At 44.7% G+C, this 19,178-nt stretch overlaps 1 protein-coding gene across 2 annotated transcripts in view; it reads left to right on the top strand.

The window, feature by feature from the left end:
* Positions 1-18,843, top strand: part of Rcan2 (regulator of calcineurin 2) — a 225,544-nt gene extending 206,701 nt beyond the window's left edge. For both annotated transcript variants that reach the window (XM_050119379.1, XM_050119380.1), the window contains one exon: positions 16,349-18,843. In XM_050119379.1, the coding sequence (XP_049975336.1) occupies positions 16,349-16,509 (161 nt within the window). In that variant the 3' untranslated portion in view covers positions 16,510-18,843. The remainder of the gene's footprint in view (positions 1-16,348) is intronic.
* Positions 18,844-19,178: the final 335 nt, after the last annotated feature.

Below are 19,178 nucleotides of genomic sequence, written 5' to 3'. Positions count from 1 at the left end.
TGTGTGTGTGTGTGTGTGTGTGTGTGTAGGCCAGAAGTCAGACTCTAGTACTGCTTTTTAGGTACCATCTGCCTTTTCTGCTTTCAGGTTTGTTTGTTTGCTTGCTTGCTTGCTTGCTGTTTGGTTGGTTGTTGAGAAAGGATCTCACCTGGCCTGGAGCTCACCAAGTAACTAAGCTGACTGACCAGTGAGTCTCGGGGATCCATCTGTCTCTACCCCCCCCCCACCAGCACTGAGATTACACATGTGCACATGGGTCCTGGAGATCCACCATGGAGATCAGATGCTCATGTTTACATGGCAAGCTTTGAGCATATTCCATCCTGGTCTTTCCTCTTTACCGAAGCGGCCCCTTGGTATAAACTGTACTGAGATCACAGCTCGATTGCTCTGTGCTCCACCTACTTGGGGCTGAGAATCCAGGGAAATTCTAGAAATTCTAGTCACTTTTGTTTTTATTAGGGATGTGAACTTTTATTTGGAGTCAGTGCCAACAGAGAGTGGTACAGAGGGGTGAGGGCCAGATGCAGTCACCTTTACTGGTTCACAGTCCCGGGTCTGGAGGTGATTCTAAAGGACAAGTGTGACCTAAAAGATAGCAAGAAAGGACACCAGGAGCAGGGATTGGACCCTGGTAGGGATACTTATGGAACCTGCCACAGAGGAGGTCAGGAGGAAATAACCTCAGACCGTCAGGAAAGGAGGGTGATTCTTTTGAGAGTGAGCAAAAGTGATTGACTGCATTCAAATGCGGGGTAACCTATGACCTTCACCTTCCTGCCTCACATACATGTACCTCATCCCATTTTGCAAGTGTCCTGGAGCTAATGTCACCCCATGTCACAGACTACAGGACGGAGCTGTGGGAAAACAGATAGGCTTCCCCAGAGTGGTGCAGCTGGATGGTTTCCGAGCCTTTTCTGATTCCGGGCAGTGAAGCTCCACCCCTTAGCCAGATGCTCTTCTGTTATGGAGTATTACCAACTTTAGGCCTGTTGTGCTTGAGAGCACTGGGTAACTTCTGTTCTAACTCTGAGCTGGTGGTGATCTTCAACACCTTGCCAGCCTTCTAGAAAGCCTGACCCAGTGTGCAGAGTGCACAACGATGGGCCCATTCATGGCCATGTGCAACAGCAAATGCCAAGGTTGCCAGTATCCAGGGTTTCCTCCTCTACAAAGACAAACTGGTATTGTCCTTGGAACATCTGCCACCTGGATGGATTTCTGGGGCACTATTGTCTGCATTCCTTGCCAGTAGTTTGAGGCCGTTTCTCGTTGCTTCCACATCCCATGTGGATAAATGACTTGTATCCAATAATGAGGCTGAAAATATCACAGAGGTCATATTAGAGGCCATGAATATCACTTCTCTGTTGCTGAAACAGAACACCCAAGACTCAATGATTTATAGAAAGGAAGAGGTTTGTTTCAGCTAGTGGTTCTGGAAGCTAGGAAGGACCTAATGTCAACATCTGCTCAGTTCAGGTGTCACCCAGATGATGCAGGCAGCCAGGTGTGGGAGAACTATCCTTTATTCTCAGGTTTTGGGATACAGAGGCAGGAGGATCTCTCTGAGTTTGAGCCAGCCTAGTCTACAGAGCAAGTTCCTGGCCTATATTCTTTCATATCTATAAAGTGAGACCCTGTCTTTAAAACAAAAACAAACCCACAGAGGCTATGAGTTTGGGGCATGTTGTGTAACAACCCACACTGTGGTAACTGATCTAAGTCTCATGGAAATGAGACCAGCATTAGTCCATTCATTGGTGCTCAGTCATCATCACCCAAACCCTTCCCAACACTGCTGCACTGATCCAATGTGTGACTCTGCTATAGCACAGGCTATCTCAGGCACAATATAGAGGGATCAAGACTACACATTCCCTATATCTTCCCCTTACCTATGTGTCTGTCCTATCCCCCAACAAGGTGTCACAGCAGAGTAGATAGGTAGATAGATAATAGATAGATAGTAGATAGATAATAGATAGATGATAGATAGATAATAGACGATAGATAGATGATAGATAGATAGAGGATAGATACATAGATAGATGATAGATAGATGATAGATAGATAGATAGATAGATAGATGATAGATACATAGATAGATGATAGATAGATAGATAGATAGATAGATAGATAGATAGATAGATGATAGATAGACAGACAGACAGTAGTTGTTTTCTTTGCATTTAAAAAGGAATGTTTATGCTTTATTAACATTGGTATTCTCAGCTCCCAGTTGTACCTGGCACATAGTGTATACTCAGTAAATATCAGATAGCTGAATGAATAAATAAATCGATGCCTCAGATATTAGCCTGCTTACAGATGGTGTCTTCAGCAGCAAATTGTTGCTTTCTGTGGCTCTAGCCAGACGGAGTCAGAGAGCAGTTAATTAATGTTTGCAGTAACAAAAGGACTTCCAGCATCGCCATTAAAAATGATTTCATTAAGTTCATTTCTTTAATCCTTTCAGAGTGTCATGTCAGGGACAAATTATAACTCAATTCCTGAGTTCTAGGTTATTTTTAATATAATATTTTTTATTAATTCTTCAAGAATTTCATACAAAGTATTCTGATCATAATCACCCCCACTCCTCTTCATAACTCTGCCCAGACCCTCCCTCTTCCTCCCCACCCATTCCAACGTTGTAAACCTTTCTTTTAGTAACCCTCAGAGTTACGTTGTGGGCTGTCCATATACTCATGAATATGCGGCTGTCTTCTGCCACATAAACTGTCTACCAGGGCCCACACCCTTAAAGGAAACAGAGTCACACCACCCCAGAGGCCAACAATTCACAGCCTCCTCGTCGTGGCTGGGTGTCCCTGAGCTTCTTTCCTCTCCTTTCTCTAATGTTGCCTGGCTTGGTCCTGTGAAGTCAGCTACAGCTCCTGTGAGCTTATGAGGGCAGAGGTGGAGTAATATCCAGAAGACACCTGTCACTCCTTCCTTCCCACCTCTCACTCTTACAATCTTTCTACCTCCTTGCCCCCAATGATCCCCAAATTCTGGGAAAGGGGGGATGGGTAGATATCCCTTGTGGCTGAGCATTGACTCTCTGCACTTTGATAACTTTTAAGGTTCTCCATCAGCTACCATCCACTGCACACACCCCAGGTTTTGGGGTGGGGGCTGTAGCACAGAATTGTCTCCCTTCTTCTTTGTTCATGGGGTTTTTACAGTCTCTATGGAATGAGGGCTTTCTGTGCTTCTGATCCAGAGGCAGTAACATGGGTTCTGACCTGGAGGTGAGTTAATGAGCTAACACTATCCATTTCTGTGTGCTTTATGATATCTGCTATTACCAATTTGAGAAGCAGTGCAGGGTTCTGTTCTTTTCATAATGTAGTAGGAAAGAGGGAAAATAAAATCACAAACCCAACAAAAACGTTGGACAGAAATGGCGAAGAGAGGGCCTGCCACCCAGCTAAACGGGAGGAGGGTCTGAGCAGATGCCAATTGCCAGCCCTTTGTTCTGCTCTCTGGAGGGCGCAGAAGGTCATGCTCATAGCCACTGAGAACGCCTGCAGGGAGAGAGGAAAACATTGTCTATTTCCTTCTCCCCTCCTGCTATTTTTAGCTCTGCTTAGCGAGATCAATTTTAGTTAACTGCAGAGGAGGGTTTTAAATGGTACTTCAGTTTCAAGTTGCCCACGTCGGCTATATTTAGATCCCCCCCCCCCGAATTCTACTCTATCAAAACATGTCATAGTAAAGAATCTCTGCTGTGGTGGCTGCTTAGCACCCTGTTTCCCTCAAGTGGAAAGTATCTGCCACTAATTAATGTAACTCACAAGGAAGACATATCTATTCCCAGCTCTGATTCAGTGGTAAGGACATATTCTTTTTCAAATATATATGAACACCTATATTTGGGGTGTATGGCATGGATATTGCATGAAGATTCTCTGCACATTTCAAGATGGCTATACTATGATCAAAGGCATGAACCGCACCCGCAGCAGCCCGCATCCCCCATTCCCAGTCAGCATGGTCTCCAACCATGGCTCCACACACAGGGAATCTGCAGCGCTCACCCTCCAACAGGTGTCCATCAGCTTCTGTGTCCTCTCCGGGAGTTTACCCTGAAGGGCTACACATGTAAAGGAGCCCTTTCTTCTCCACATGCTCCCTGGGTGTTATCTTCATTCCTGCGAGTGGCAATATAAAACCTTCCTGGACTTATTTCATCTGCACTTCCTCCTCCATCTTTGTACCATAAAACTGGGCCCTCAGTCTATGGATATGTCCTGTGAAGTTCCCTGGGTCCTACGGGTCTCAGGAGGGACCAAAGATAAATGGCCACCCCGATTCAGCATGAAGGAGAACCCTCTGGAAGAGGTAGACTGCTCTTGTGATAAATTCCCTGGGAATTCTTCTTTTTGTTCTTTCACCATCTTCAGAAATGGGACAGGCAGGGAGAATGCTCGCCATCTAGGTGAGTGGCGGTTTCCTATCACGAGTTGCTATTATACCTACCTCTGCTGGGAAGTCACTCGGCACTAGTTGGTCCTTTCACCATCGCACAGTAACAGTGACACAGTGGTACCCAGCCTGAACTGGAGCACTCTGCTCTTCTCCAGGGCTAACCAACATTAAACATAAACTTGTGTAAACATCAAGGAATCAGAGAAACCCTGTAGAAACAACTGGAATTTTCTGAAATGCTTCTGTAATTCCTGTCCTCCCGACCATTCCTTAAAGTGTGTTCTTTCCCTACTCTTGTGTTATCTTGTGAATCAGGCAGTGAGATGGCTCAGCAGGTAGAAGTCTTTGCTGCCAATCCTGATGACCCAGGTTCAATCCCCAGGTCCATGGTGAAAGGAGAGAACTGACCTCTGGAAGCTGTCCTCTGATGCACGCACATCTACATATATACACAAAATAAATGCATGAATGTTAAAAAAATTTTAAACCTTGTAAATAGGCAGCTCCTCAATAACTGTGATCTTTTAAGTGGTCAGTGTCCTCCCCTCAGAGTGCCTGGTCTCTTCCAGCTATAAAGAATATCTACCATGAAGTTAGACCCTCCTCTTGCTTTGAGATAATGGCAAAAACTCAAGATATGAGTTTGCCTCTAGATTGTACCTTCTATGTTCTCTATGACCTGAAGCAAGTTCCTTATCCTCCTGCCCCATTAGTCATGATGTCACAATGCTGTATAGTAAATATTAGTCTTTAAAAGTGACTTACACAGAGACTTAGCCCTGGTCTGGAATGGAATAAGTGCTCAATAGCAGAGCTATTACTGAGTTTAAGGAGGAAGCCAGCTTTCTGTGAGCTACAGTAAGCGAAGCAGATTCCTGCTCTAAACAGTGTTTCAGCACAAGTGAGAAAGCTAGAACAAAAGTCACACTGTAGAGGAACATTCATGGGTGAGTCTGTGACCACAGATTCAGTAGGAAGGGACCCAAGGCACAGGTGTGAGAATACACACACGACTTACAGGAAGCTTTGGGTACAACCCAAAGGGAGTCAGCACTGATCAAAGAGGAGACCCAGATGTTCTCAGAATGAGAGGAGAAGCAAGATACTGTTGATCATTTGGCATCTCCTCTTCTTCCTCTATCATCATCATCATCATTACCATCATTATCATCAATCATCATCATCTTTTCTAAAGAACCCCAGGGCTGCTTCAAATACTGGAAGAGTACCATAGGGGGTCAGAGAACATGTGCCATTCTTTAACCAGGATAAACTAGCTGTCCCATTAGCCAGCTATCAAATAATGACAGAGACTTGTTATTAATTATGAAAGCTCAGCTTTAGCTTAGGCTTATCCCAGTAGCTCTTATAACTTAAATCACCCATTTATATTAATCTTTGTTTTGTCTCCTGGCTTTTTACCTTATCTCCATATTGGCCATCCTGTGTCTCACTTCCCCTTAGCACCTAGATTAATCTTCTTTCTCTCTCTGCCCAGAAGTTCCACCTATAGCTCCTGCTTAGCTATTGGTTGTTCAGCTTTTTATTACAGCAATAACAACAATACACCTTCACACGGCATACAAACATCCCACAACATTTGCCCCTTTTGTCTAAATAAAAAGGAAAGGTTTTAACTCTACCAGAGGAAAATTATATACAATAAGAACAATTCCAAGTAAGAAGTATATTCACAATGTTTAGTCCATATATATTTGGCAATTTCAGAGAAAATACTGTATTATCTATCCTATCTTAGTGAGTTCAAAGTTTTATATCTAAACCATTTTTAATCATAACTTTTATTTTCATCCAAAAAATATTTTTAGACCTCAAACCATTTTCTTGGATAAGAATTTAAGCTTTTACATCTCTTAATCTTATACACTTTATAACTCTTTTGTGAGTTTCTTTACTGAATTTGATAACAAGACAAACTGTACTATAACTATCTTATCTCCAACTCTGTCAGAGACCCAAGAAGGATATAATATTACTGATTAAATAGGAAGTGCAGACCAAGCAACTTCCAAAACTAAGAAATGGCAGCAACATCTGGCTGCCTTGACAGTAACCCCAAGGTTCTCTAGAATGTTGGAGTATCCATCTTTGATCTACAGGCCTAGAGTATCTGGCAGACTTTTCTGTGAAGCAACAATTTTGAAGGACTGTCCTACCTTGTCTTGGCAATGTTTGGCAGTTGTCTTCTTTTGTGTCCTGCTTGTCCAATTTGAACAGCATACTATCAGAAGTCAAGGCAAGGGTAGTTTCCTTTCCCAGTGGCTAACTTTGGCACAAATAAAAACAAACTTCACATGGAGGCTTTTCAATGTGCATTATTGCATTATCTTTTCAAAGTAAATGGATGCTATCAGAAGCAGATGTGCCTACCTGTCATGAAAAGACTTATGTTATTAAGACATTTTAGATACCTTATTCTGTAGGTCTCTGAAGCATTTGAAGGCCTCCTATTATCTAAAATATATGTCTATTTAATATTGAGAACATACCTACATCATTACAAGTTTGGTTGACTATTAACCTACATTTCTTAATTATCCTAAACAGTTCATAATAATAGCCTTTAGGGACTAGAACTTTATATTATATTTTTAAATAGACTGTACAAGACCTTAAACAACAATAGAAGCATATATACAGTATAACAAAAATAACCTTAAATTTGCATCAACATATAAAAATCCATAAACTATTTAAGACTAGTGGTTATTTAAAAGTAGACTCAATCCATTCTTTTATCCCATTGTTTCTATACTACATCCCCCCTTTCTCTTTCTGAAGGAGATCCCTGAATCTAATTTCCTTTCTTCAGCGTTTCTCCTGACTATGACCAATAATAACTTGTAACCAACCCCCTAAATAATGACAAACATACATAACCCACAGAATGATCAAAAAACACCCACCCCACCTGTTGGGAATAGGAGTAGTGTTCTCTAGATTGTTTCCTATTGTTTGGAGGCAATGGCATCTTTATGAGACCATGAGAAAATTGGGATAATGATCAAGTCCTGGGAGAGCTAGTTGTATTAGTTTTTATTTAGTCTCTGTGTGATGTGAAAGTGTAGAACTTCTCTGAAGTCTTGGCTGGATAGTCTGTGAGTATAGACCATCTCAATGAGAAGCTTTGCTGTTGCTCTGGATGCATAATTTTAAGGAAACTGTGACAGAGGCATTCTAAGATGCTGGATCACCTGGACTCCTTGTCTTCATTAGTATTGATCCTTTTTTTCTGAAAACACATAAACTTTTAAAGGTAACATACATATCTGCATTAACACAAATATGGAATGTACAGTATGTACAAGTCAGCTAAAGATGTTTTTTTTATTCTGTGTTTGAGCAGACAAAAGGCATCTGTGAGCTTACAAGATATTTGAACTGTATAACCAAATCTCTATCCATGTCATATGACAGGATGGCATATAATACTAAGTCATGAAGATTCTGTAGCCAACAAGATTTATCATATTTCATCCAGTCTCAGAGCTGTTCCCTTGTTGAGGGATCAGCATATACATCACCCATCCTGTGGTCTTTCTTGGCTTTTTACCTCATGTCTGAAGCCAATATCCTTAGGAGGTCTTCCCCAATTAAATCTGATCTTTATTAATTTTGAAGAGAACCATAACTTTTTGTTTCCTGTGGAAACAAAGGCACAACCTCTCCCCAACACAGTGTATTTTTCTGACTTCCATTTTGAAGTTAAGACACTCTTAAAATCTACAGGTTGATTTAATTTAGTTTTCATATTCCAGTGTCTCTCAGCAGCTGTTGTTTTTGTATATTAGCATCTTAAAAGTTCAGAGTCAACAAAGTATCATACAGGATTCAGATGCCTTGTGTATTTTCCATCCTTATGTGGCTTATTCTTGCTAAATAACTTTACTCTTTCTTTAAAGACTTTACTATTATTATTATTAAGCTATTTACTTTTTCTATGACTGTCTATACCCAGTTTATTTTTCTTTATGTAGTACCTAAGTACTTTTTTAAAACACACTGTAACCAGTTCACCTATTCAGAGGTTTTGTTAGCCTAGACCGTGTGTGTGTGTGTGTGTGTGTGTGTGTGTGTACGTGCATGTGTGTATGTTTGTATCTGCAGCCTCCTCTGACTGCATAGGCCAAACCTTAAACTGCTAGGCTACCTCAGTGTAGCTCTGCTTAGCATATGGCATACTTATTTTTTGGCTCTGTCCTTCTCCGTTTCCTGAGAGCTGAATTTCATGTTGATGGGTACTGCCCAGGACCGGGAGCCATATTCCCCCAACCCAGCTCTGGGAATTTTCTATGTATTCATAAAGCAGGAGTTTGTACCCAGTGCTGGCTGCTCAAGTGCTCAGTTGTACAGCAGAGCCTTTTAAAAGAGTCAAACCTACCCAAGAGACTGCTTTCTCAGGCCCTACGTGGATATTTGAGGTCCATATTGGATGCCACAGGAGTTTGTTGGCCTTCTATCCTACTGCAGTGGTTCCCAGATGCCTCAGGACTTTACACGGGTAACTATTAACAGCTCAGTGGCCTCTGTAAATCAATCGTGTATTTATTGAGCATTAACTAGTAGATATCCACTCAGTCCACATCTTGACGTCAGTAATGTCGAGAACAAAATATCACCAGAGGGGCTAGAGAGATGGCTCATTGGGTAAGAGCTCTTGCTCTTAAAGCATGAGGAATTCAGCTCAAATCTCCAACTGGAACTGGGTCAGTACCGAGGAGGTAGAGATGTTCAAATCTTGGGAGCTTGGTGACTGGCTAGCTTTTCTGAAGCTGGCTAGCTTCCGGTTCCATGAGAGACTCTATCTTAAGATAATAACACAAGGAGTAATGGAAAAACAACACACACACACACACACACACACACTCACACACACACACAGTATGCAACTATAACTTGAATGGGATAATTATGGATAACACAAAAGATAATACATTTAAGTATTAGAATTGAGTGTTTCTGACCACCTCAAAAAAAAATCCAAGATCTCATTAAAATAACAACGTGCAGTTTTCTGTCTCTTAGACATAGAGGTGTAGATAGGGAGAGAGAGAAGAAATATTTACCAATGACAATTTGGAAAATGGAAAGTGTTGACTGGGGGAAAGAATGGGTCTGTCTTCAGGACCAGGTTTCATGGTGCCCAGCTACACACTCGTCTTTGGGACCCAGCCTGGGCTTTGCCTTTTAGGTTTCTTTGAGAACCACTGAGTCAAAACCCTTCGTGGTTGCTTCACTGCTTGATTATTTAAATGCTGTATGGTTGGTTCATCATACTGAAAACCAGAGAGTATTTGAGCAACACTGGCCACAGTTACATTCTCCCAAGTAATTGATACCGGGCATCCTGGGAGAGCCTTGTACAGTTGGCATGAATGTACTGCACTCTATCCAAGGAATATAGGCACTAACCCCCTGGCACTGATGATTCTCGGAACTGCTGCACAGCTTCCTCTGAGTCACATTATTAGCATGTGACAAGGCAGCTTCCCCATCTGTTTTAGGAAGATTTAGTTGCTGTGGTGAGAAAAGCAACAGGAAGTGCTCCAGGTGGTGGGAAGTGCATCCCGGCTGGGGTCTTTGCCTCGCAGAGGTCGGCAGGAACACGTGTGGAAAGGCTACAGAGTCGTGTTGAGGAAGTCGACCCTGGGACTGTCTACTTGTGGTGGTTGATGGGACAGGTGCCCGACTTAAGGATTTTCACCTAGAAGCCTGGAGGACTGGTAGAGAAAGCCTTGAGGACACACAGACACGTACACACACACACAAGCATGTACGCATGCACACACACGCGGTAGAAAGGAAACAGAGACAAGGCAAAGACAGAGTCCATGTTGTATCTAACATGTGAGCAAGGAAAGGAGTGGGTGCTTATAGAGTAGTCGACCAGGGTGAGACCAGCCTGGAAATACACTCCTCCTACAAGGGGGTCAGTGCTCAGAGGAGAAATCCTTCAGAACCGCAGAAGGCGCAGCGGAACAAGACTCCTACACTCTAAGACTTTGCTATATTTAAAAGCCCCTGGGGCAGGGATTCTATCTGTTCCCCTTCATGACACACAACAAGGACTAGTCCCCAAAGCCTGAAGTCTCAGGAAGGTTTCTTTTTCCCCTTGCTGGAAAGGATTTTTCCTTTCTATGTATTAAAATCTATACAGTCTTCTTGACCCTGCTTTAATGCACATGCGTGCAGCTCTGCACCAGCTCTGCACCATCTCCAGGCCCACGTGCCTCTACAAGAAGCCGGCGCTTACAAACTCTATAACCAGTGGAGGGGCTCGGTCACCGCCTAGAGTCGAAGGTGGCATGCTGGGGGCTTCCTGTGTCGTTTAGACTGGAAGACACAGCATCCCTAGAGGACTTGCTTACCAGTGACTGGAAGCGTCTTGCCCGCAACACAGTCCTTTCCTTCAAATGTAGGAACTGGCACATTGTCACCAACCTGGCTCCACCTGCTCAAGAAGAGAGAGGACAGAATTTGTAATCTAATTTGAATAGCAGGCAAGACGTGGTCAGTGTCCATGGCCTGAGTGGACATTTGATTCTTGCCCACGGTAGATTGTTTTTTTTTTATGTCTCAGCAGAGGTCAAGGGAAAATCCTCGCTGGTGTAGTTTTGATTGCTTTTGGTCCCGGCCTCCTTTCTGCACAAAGGAGACAAAGAGGACAGGACAAGCTAATGCAGACAAAGGAACGAGCATGTGACAGATGAATGCTTTCCTTGTCCCATCAAAGAAACTAGTCTGAATGTCCTGTCCTCACTCTACCATGGCAAGACTGTCCCCACCCTGGGCAGATAAAGCTTGACATGCACGTTGTCCCCAGCTAAGCCCAGTTGTTCCCTTTGCATGGCGACAGCATTGACGTCAACCCTCACAGTGGAGGAATTAACTGGAGCCTGAAGGGGAAGAGAAGCCAAAAAAAGAAAAATTCAATCCAGTAAGGCCAAAGCCATTTCTTTTATTTTGTAGGCAGTCAGCAGATGTTAAGCTTTGCGGGATTTTGATAGTAGCAAAGTTTCCCAAAATAGCACAATGAGATGCCAGCCTTAGCGGAACCGCGGCCAGAATGCATCGCTTGCATGGTGCAGTCTGATTTGATAAAGGTAACTGAAGATGCACTGGACCCCACACTCAGAGGCTGCATCACTACAACCCACTGCTGCCATCCCATTCGGGGCCCCACTTCCTCCACTCCAGAGGTGCCAACACGGCGCAAGGAGGAGGACCTGGAAGGAGCGGTCCTTATCTTAACCGAGGCAAGGAGAAGATGTGATAAAAGCTAGTTTTGCTCAGTGTGTTTCATTGCACTTGAGAAGGGTTGGGGGGGAAGCAGAGGAGGGGAGAAAGGGAAGAAGAGGGGGGAAGAATAGGAGAAGGTCATGCAAAAGAGAGAAGAAGAAAGGGAGGGTGTAAGGAAGATTGGAAGGAAGGAGGAGAGAGGGAGGGGGAAGGGAAAATAGAGGAAAGGGAAAAAAGGAAAAGTATTCTCATGCATGGTAGAGTATTCTAGAAATACCAGCACTTCAGAGGCTGGGGCAGAAGGATCACAAGTTTAAGACCTGGGTTACATAGTGAGTTCAAGACCACCCTGGGTTATGTAGTGAGTTCAAGGCCAGCCTGGGTTACACAGTGAGCTCCAGGTCAGCCTGAGTTATACAGTGAGTTCCAGGCCAGCCCAGGTTACATAGTGAGTTCCAGGCCGGCGTGGGTTACGTAGTGAGTTCCAGGCTAGCCTGGGTTACACAGTGAGTTCCAGGCCAGCCTAGGTTGCATAATGAGTTTAAGACCACCCTGGGTTACATAGCGAGTTCAAGGCCAGCCTGGGTTACAGAAAGGCATCTTGTTTCCAGCATAACTTTCTTGCCAAAAAATGAGGAAAGGGTCTGTGTTCATGCTGGCCTGCATCACCCACCGCCGTCTGCCACGTCAGCCTTAGACGCCACAACCTTCACGTTCACACAGATATTGTAGATCCCTTCTGTGGTCTCACACAAACACATACACACATGCACATGCATGCACATACGCGCTCCACCTCTGCGCTCACAAGAAGCAGAGCAGCGCCCAGGCCCACCGTGGTTCTTAGGGGTTCCTCAGACGAGCTTTTTGTAGTGTGACGACCCAAAAGAAATCCTTTCTGCTAAAAAGACTTTCATCTCATTGGAGGGCGCAGGAATCACTTGCTTCTGTCTCTCTTGAAGAATACCAAGAGGTACATGGGGCTATGAGGTGCACACACACACACACACACACACACACACACCTCCACTAGATCAGAACCAGCAGCGTTGCTGCCCCCTGCTGGTGTGCATTTGTTATCTAAGAACCAGCAGTGCCCAGAGCTGCCACTAAGCTGCCCTGACCCAGCTCCTGTACCCCTCAGATAAAGCTGGTTTCAAGAGCCCCCTCCCCACCTTAGCAGTACCCAAACAACTTCTACCTTAGAGCTTTGGTTTTCTTTTGGCTTACATTGCTTACTCTCATGGTGAGAAACCCCGCTCATTACAATTCATTTTACCCATCATGAAACGGACCACAACAACATGCCTACGGTGATTTCAAAGGGGGTTAAACCCTTGCTGGGTTAACGCTTATTCTCCATCCCAGCTCACTATATAGCAGGAACGCCAAAGAGAGGCACCATGCTACTCAGCCACATCATCTGACTCGGATGGGGATGCAATACTGGATGCAGTCCTATCTTCCTGCAATCTCAGCATATCTGACTCCGAGTCTTCATGCACTGCAGAACAACGGTTCTACCTGCTTATAGCCTTTTAGCTTCCACAGCTCTCAGCACCGTAATTCTCTGTTTTCTGGATCATCCATTGTCATGACTTGGAAGAGCTCCTGCTGACACAGTGGGATGCTAATGGCAGGTGTCTGCTAAGGAGTTCCCTGACCCTCAGGCTGAAGAGACAATTCAGTGAGTGAAGTACTGTCCATGCAAGTGTAAGGGACCTGAGCTTGGATCCCTCCAGCCCACAGAAAGCCCTGATGTGTGTCCATAGTCCCAGTGTTCCTATGTCAAGATGGAAGCTAAAAACAGGGCATAACAAGCAGGTATGGCCCAGCTAGCCTGGTATACCTAACAGCAACTAGACCCTCCTGGATGCCGACTAAGCAAGGACTAATGCCCAAGGTTGACCTCTGACCTCCTCACCTGCTCCCACCAAAACACGCAAACATGCATGTGCATACAAACACATACATGCAACTTTTAAAAAGAATAAAACTTTTCAGACCCAATAAAAAGCAAAGTGTGGCTCCATTAGCTTTCTAGGCTGTGAAACACCACAAAGCAAATGACTTTTGCAAGCAGACTTATTGACAGACATCTCTGGAGGCTCTGAGATCAAGGTTTGCACAGGACCAAGGTGCTAGAGACGAACCCATTCTTGGCTCTTCCCTAGCTTCCGGTGATTCCTTGGCTTTGGACATCAGAGATCCATTCTCCACAAGGTATTGTATGTGTGAGTTTCCATGTCTCCCCAAACTTCTCCTTTTTTTGTAAGGCTGTGGACACAGCAACCTCATTTTAACATTATCATCTGTAAAAACCCTACTTTCAAATGTGGTCACAGTCACAGGAACTAGAGGTTAGGACCTTGATACCTTTGAGGAAGACAGTTCAACAAATAACAATGACTGAGTAGTATGGCCTTCCTCCTCAGCACCACTCGGGAGAGCTTTGGTACCTCCTGCATCATCAGGAACCTCATCTTCAGTGTCAGCATCCTTGCAAGCTTTCTGCTTCATGATTGCTGCTTACTGTCATGTGCACAGTGGCACAAATGACTGACACCCTGTCATGGGGACAGACAGGATTTGCTCTAGTCATCAAGTTTAGGTCTTTCTGTGCAGACCTAGGACAGCAGTCAAGATTCCTGAATGGGTTGGTATTTCATGTTGGAAGGAGGGCATGTTTCAGGAGGTGTCAGAGGGAGGTGAGACAATGCCGAGTATTGCAGCCAGCAAGGTGGCAGAGGAATGTGAGCTTTATGTTTAGGACTTAGCAGCTACGTAGCAGCTAAGTCGGTCACTCTGCTACTAGGGCAGGTGAAAGAACATGGCCATGATTGGGAGGTAGCATGTAAGTCACTCTGACAAGGCACAAGGGCTGAGTTTGTGGAAGAAGACTAGTGAGTGATGACGTAGAATCTCCTGGACCAGTTTCAAGGACATCAGGACTAGTGAGACTTGGGGAGCCGGTAACCAAGTCTAGGAGGTACTATTGTCTGAAGTCTTTTTCTGTTGAGTCATGAAGGATGGGAAGGGAGGGGTGAGGTCTCAAGGGGAAGTGGAGATATTAACAGTTGTGGAGTTACAGCCTAGACCCACCTTCTCTTGCTCTCATACCTGAAGGTTTTGTTGATTCTGCGCTGGTAAGGCACAAATATTGTTTGACAGCAATGGGGAGGACCATGAGAGATGCTCAGGAAACACCTACTGAGGTGAAGTAAAGACAGATTTGGGAGTGATTTGATTGTAAAACAGGGACTGGAAAGATGGCTCAGTTGCTAACATGCCTACAACACTTGATAAGCATGAGGACCCAAGTCAATTCTCAGAACCCACATACAATTGGCTGGTCATTTACAAACAAGGTACTGCAGGGGCTAGGGCTTGCTGGCCAACTACGTGAGCCCCATGCCAATGAGAGACCCCATTTCAATGCAGCCACGCAGCAACAATAGCAAAAGGTAGATTTACCTGAGGAATAGCATTTAAGACTGTCCTATGGCTTCACATGTTCATCCACACATATGCATCTGTGTGCCCACATACCTCCAATACACACACACACACACACACATATAATGAGACTCTTGGAGTTAGGGCCTTAATGATGGTCTGCTAGTAACCACTGCAGACTCTGGACAAGCAATGTTCTATTCTTACTGTACCTCGGAGCAGTTGTGGTTGTGAGTATTCTGTGTCTGGAGGAGAATTTAAAGACTAGCTTCTCCGAAAAGTGTCTGACTCAAGATTACTCAGCTCTTAGCAGCATGACCGGGGATCAAACAGTAACAGATATGACTAACTGGCTGTTACCCAACTCCCCATCACTGTAACAAATCACCTGAACTAATCAGTCAATGAAATTAGCTTTAACTTATGGTTTCAGAACTTCTGGCCCATGCTCCCTTGGCCCTGTGGAGCACAGTTCCTAAGGAGGGAGTCATGATGGAGAAGGCTGACTCACCTCTTGGAGGTCAAGAACCAAAAAGAAAGAGGCAGGAGAAGCCAGGGGTTCCATTGCCTCCTTCTGTGAGGCTCCAACTCATACCATTACCAAGAGCACAGCAAGCCAAGCCTTTGGAGCACAGCGAAGAGCCAAAGTATTGTATTGCCAAATGCATTTAGTCCCCACACTCTGACAAAATGGAAGTACCATTTTGAAATTTACAGTCAAGCTTGCTGTGACCGAGAAAGGGTAATCGGCTTACTTGGTGTTGGATGGCTGATAGTGGACAGATAGTAGCTGGGTATTTGATAGATGGTAGACAGGACACGGTGACTGATAGGCCCTCATTCCATCCACGGCCAGATCACAGGCTTTCCAACACACCTAAAAATGTTCGCCCTACTTCCTTTGCAAACCTGGCCAAGACTGCTTTTAAGAATCCTTTCCTTGCCCGGGTATGGTAGTGCATGGCTTTAATCCCAGCGCTCAGGAGGCCAAGTCATGCTGATCTCTGTGAATCTGAGGCCAGCATGGTCTACAGAGTGAGTTCCAGGACAGCTAGGGCTATCTGGCTATATGAGACCCTGTCTCAAAAACAAGAACAAAGCAAAGCAAACAAATAACAACATCAAAAACCAACCCCAGCCACTAACCCAAAAGAATCCTTCCCTCTTCCTCACCTGATGTCTTGCTTTTCAGGAGAGAAGTACGAACTGCACGCGGGGACTGAGTCCACACCAAGCGTCGTGGTGCATGTGTGTGACAGCGACATGGAGGAAGAAGAGGATCCAAAGACTTCCCCAAAGCCAAAAATCATCCAAACCCGGCGTCCCGGCCTGCCGCCCTCCATGTCCAACTGAGCACGTCCGTGACGACACGCATCTCCTCTCATCACGCTTCCCCTGTCGTTTGTCCGAAACATTAATTGCCTTTAAGTCCCAGGGTGTTTGGTTGTTTGCGATTCCTTCCTTGTAATTAAGCCTCTCGGACAAAAGGGCTAGGAAAAGGTGACATGTCTCCCAATCGACTCACACCCATTAACTATAATCTATTACTTAGAAAGTTATAGAAAAAAAAAGGTAGTATTTTCTTATTAAACAATCAGTACAGCCTATATCTCTGTTCTCTCATGTTGATCCAAGCCATTGACATCAGTAACAAATAGCAATTATGTTGTTTGTGAGCCGCTCCAGTTGTGTGGTGTGTGTGTGAGAGTGTGTGTGTGTGTGTGTGTGTGTGGTGTTGTGTTTTTTTCCTGGCCACTTATATAGGACCATAAGTAAACTTGATTTTGACTGCATGGGATCCCCCTATCTGGTCTCACCCAGTCCTCTGCATCCCGACATTCCCAGGACATGCACGGTCACCAGCATTTATTTTGATGATTTGAGGGTACACCCCACCGCACGGAATCCCAGCCGTGTCCTGTATAGACAAGGGGTGTCCCCAGCACCATCCAGCTCAACAAGCCTGGGAATCATTTTCAGTTTGAGTCAATACATCATATATAGCTCTGTCTGAAGGCAAAATTGAGCTTGGCCCCAAAGATATTCCTCAGTCGATTCTGAACCCCACTACCATATAGCACTCCCCAGTGTCACTGGGGAGGCTTGTCCAGGTCACAGAGACCGATTTCAGACAAACCTATTTATTATAAAAGTCTCACGTGTCTGAATGATTGACCCCCCCCCTTTGTATATTTGTACAGATGTTTGGGCTGTGCGGTTAAGATCTGGATGTTTTTGATTTAGTGATTGTTCGGCCATTAGCTGCTTAACGACATCATACCTGCGTTGCTTCTGAATGCATTCTGATGCTAATGTAGATAATCCGATCCTATAACACACTCTTACAGTTAACGCAGAGTTGTAAAAGGATACAGCAATGTCTCGTGTCAATATATAACCGGCTAGCCAACCTCATTGCTGTCAAGATCACCCGTTTTTAAACAAAGATCCAAGTGTCAGCTATAGGCAGCTTGGATAATGCTAACACCCGAGAGCGTAGACACAGCTGAGCATCTCAGAGCACAAGAGGATGATGGCTAAATGATGGCGACCCCACTCAGTCAGTGCCCGTGTGCTCCAAAGTTCTTTGTTTTTGTTACGTGTGACTTTTGTATTTCTCTAGCCCAAAGTGCATTACAGAGGATACACCTACAGAACCATACTTTCCGCTCCATGTGTCGAGCCTCATCATTCCCTGTTCATTAACTAGTAATTCTGGATGTAAATACAATGAACCACAGAACAGGCTAGTACTTTCATGACCTAAGCCTCAGAAAAACACACAAGAACACTAACACAGCCACTCGATGGAGGAATGATTGTGGTTTTTTTTTTCTTTTGACTAAGGTGTATGCTAGTTTCGACAGAGACTTCAAACCTAGACTGCTCACTCAGATAATTAAAGTCCGCTCTACTGTGAATATAGCAATATAGTACTGGACACAGTGCTGTACGGTTGAGACTGAGGGCAGCGTTGCTTGTGGAATCCCGAGTTTCCATGCGGAAAATAAGTCTCCTCTTCAAAATCAGGTCCGAGGAGCGTACAATAAGCAAATGCTTTGACTTTCTTTGTTGTGGAGGGGTTTTGGTTTTTCATTGACCAACGGAAAGACTACAAATAGCGGAGCGATGGTGCCCTCTAGTGGCGGAAACTTTGGACTCGGCTGTGCAGATGGATTGATTACAAGTCAACTAACCGCCTAGGGTTGACTTTCCAATGCACATTAATATTCAGGATGCAGGTTCTGGGGGAGGGGGGATTCTAAATACGTGAAAGCCTTGGAAATAATTTGTGTTTCCAAATAGTGGTAGCGGAAGTTTCCAGTTTAGCAAAAGTTGGCGTGACTATGTTGTGTAGGGGTTCTCAATGAACAAGGTCTTAGCAAACTGCCATGTGTAGATGTTAGCCTGCTGCACACCAAGGGATTCTCTTGCTAGGTTGAGCGTGGGAGCGGGGAGGGGTTAGCTTTCCCCGGGAGAAAAGGGAAAGCCGTGGGACCTCCCGGCACTGTGAAAGTCGCAATCGCCTCAACACTTCCATGACGCACATTATGCAAACCTCTTCAGCACTCTTTTAAGTTCGAAACGTTTTCAAAGGAGGGGAAGGGGAAGGTTCCCACCAACTGAATCATTTGTGCACGTGTACAGCTCAAAGAGCTTAGAGTTCAAATATATCTGGTGAATGAATGTCTCTGTGGTTATTTCTGAGTTGCCTGCTTGAGTTGCATGTTCCTGAGGTGGGGGTGGGAGTAGGGGCCTGAGGAGAAGCGCCACCTAGCTTAGAGGTTTCCTAAGAGGTTACCGATGTGAGTCACTAACCCCAGTGGCAATCTTCCGGAATAAACTGGGAAGGAAGCTGGGTAATCGCAGTCTCTTGGAGGGGGAATTATTTGATCCAGACCTGGCAAGATGGGTTCGGTTCTGATAAGGGGGCTGAAAAGATTGTTTTACTGTCGAGTTCAACCCTATTGACTCCCAGAGCCATTTTCGAATGTGCTAAGAGCAATTAACACCTTCCCGCT

The sequence above is a fragment of the Alexandromys fortis genome, unplaced genomic scaffold, assembly GCF_014885135.2.
Source record: "Alexandromys fortis isolate MF-2015 unplaced genomic scaffold, M_Fortis_MF-2015_v1.1 scaffold_145, whole genome shotgun sequence".
In the NCBI taxonomy this organism is placed as follows: Eukaryota; Metazoa; Chordata; class Mammalia; order Rodentia; family Cricetidae; genus Alexandromys; species Alexandromys fortis.
Note: the sequence above shows the minus strand (reverse complement) of the source record. Positions and strands in the feature narration are given on the sequence as shown.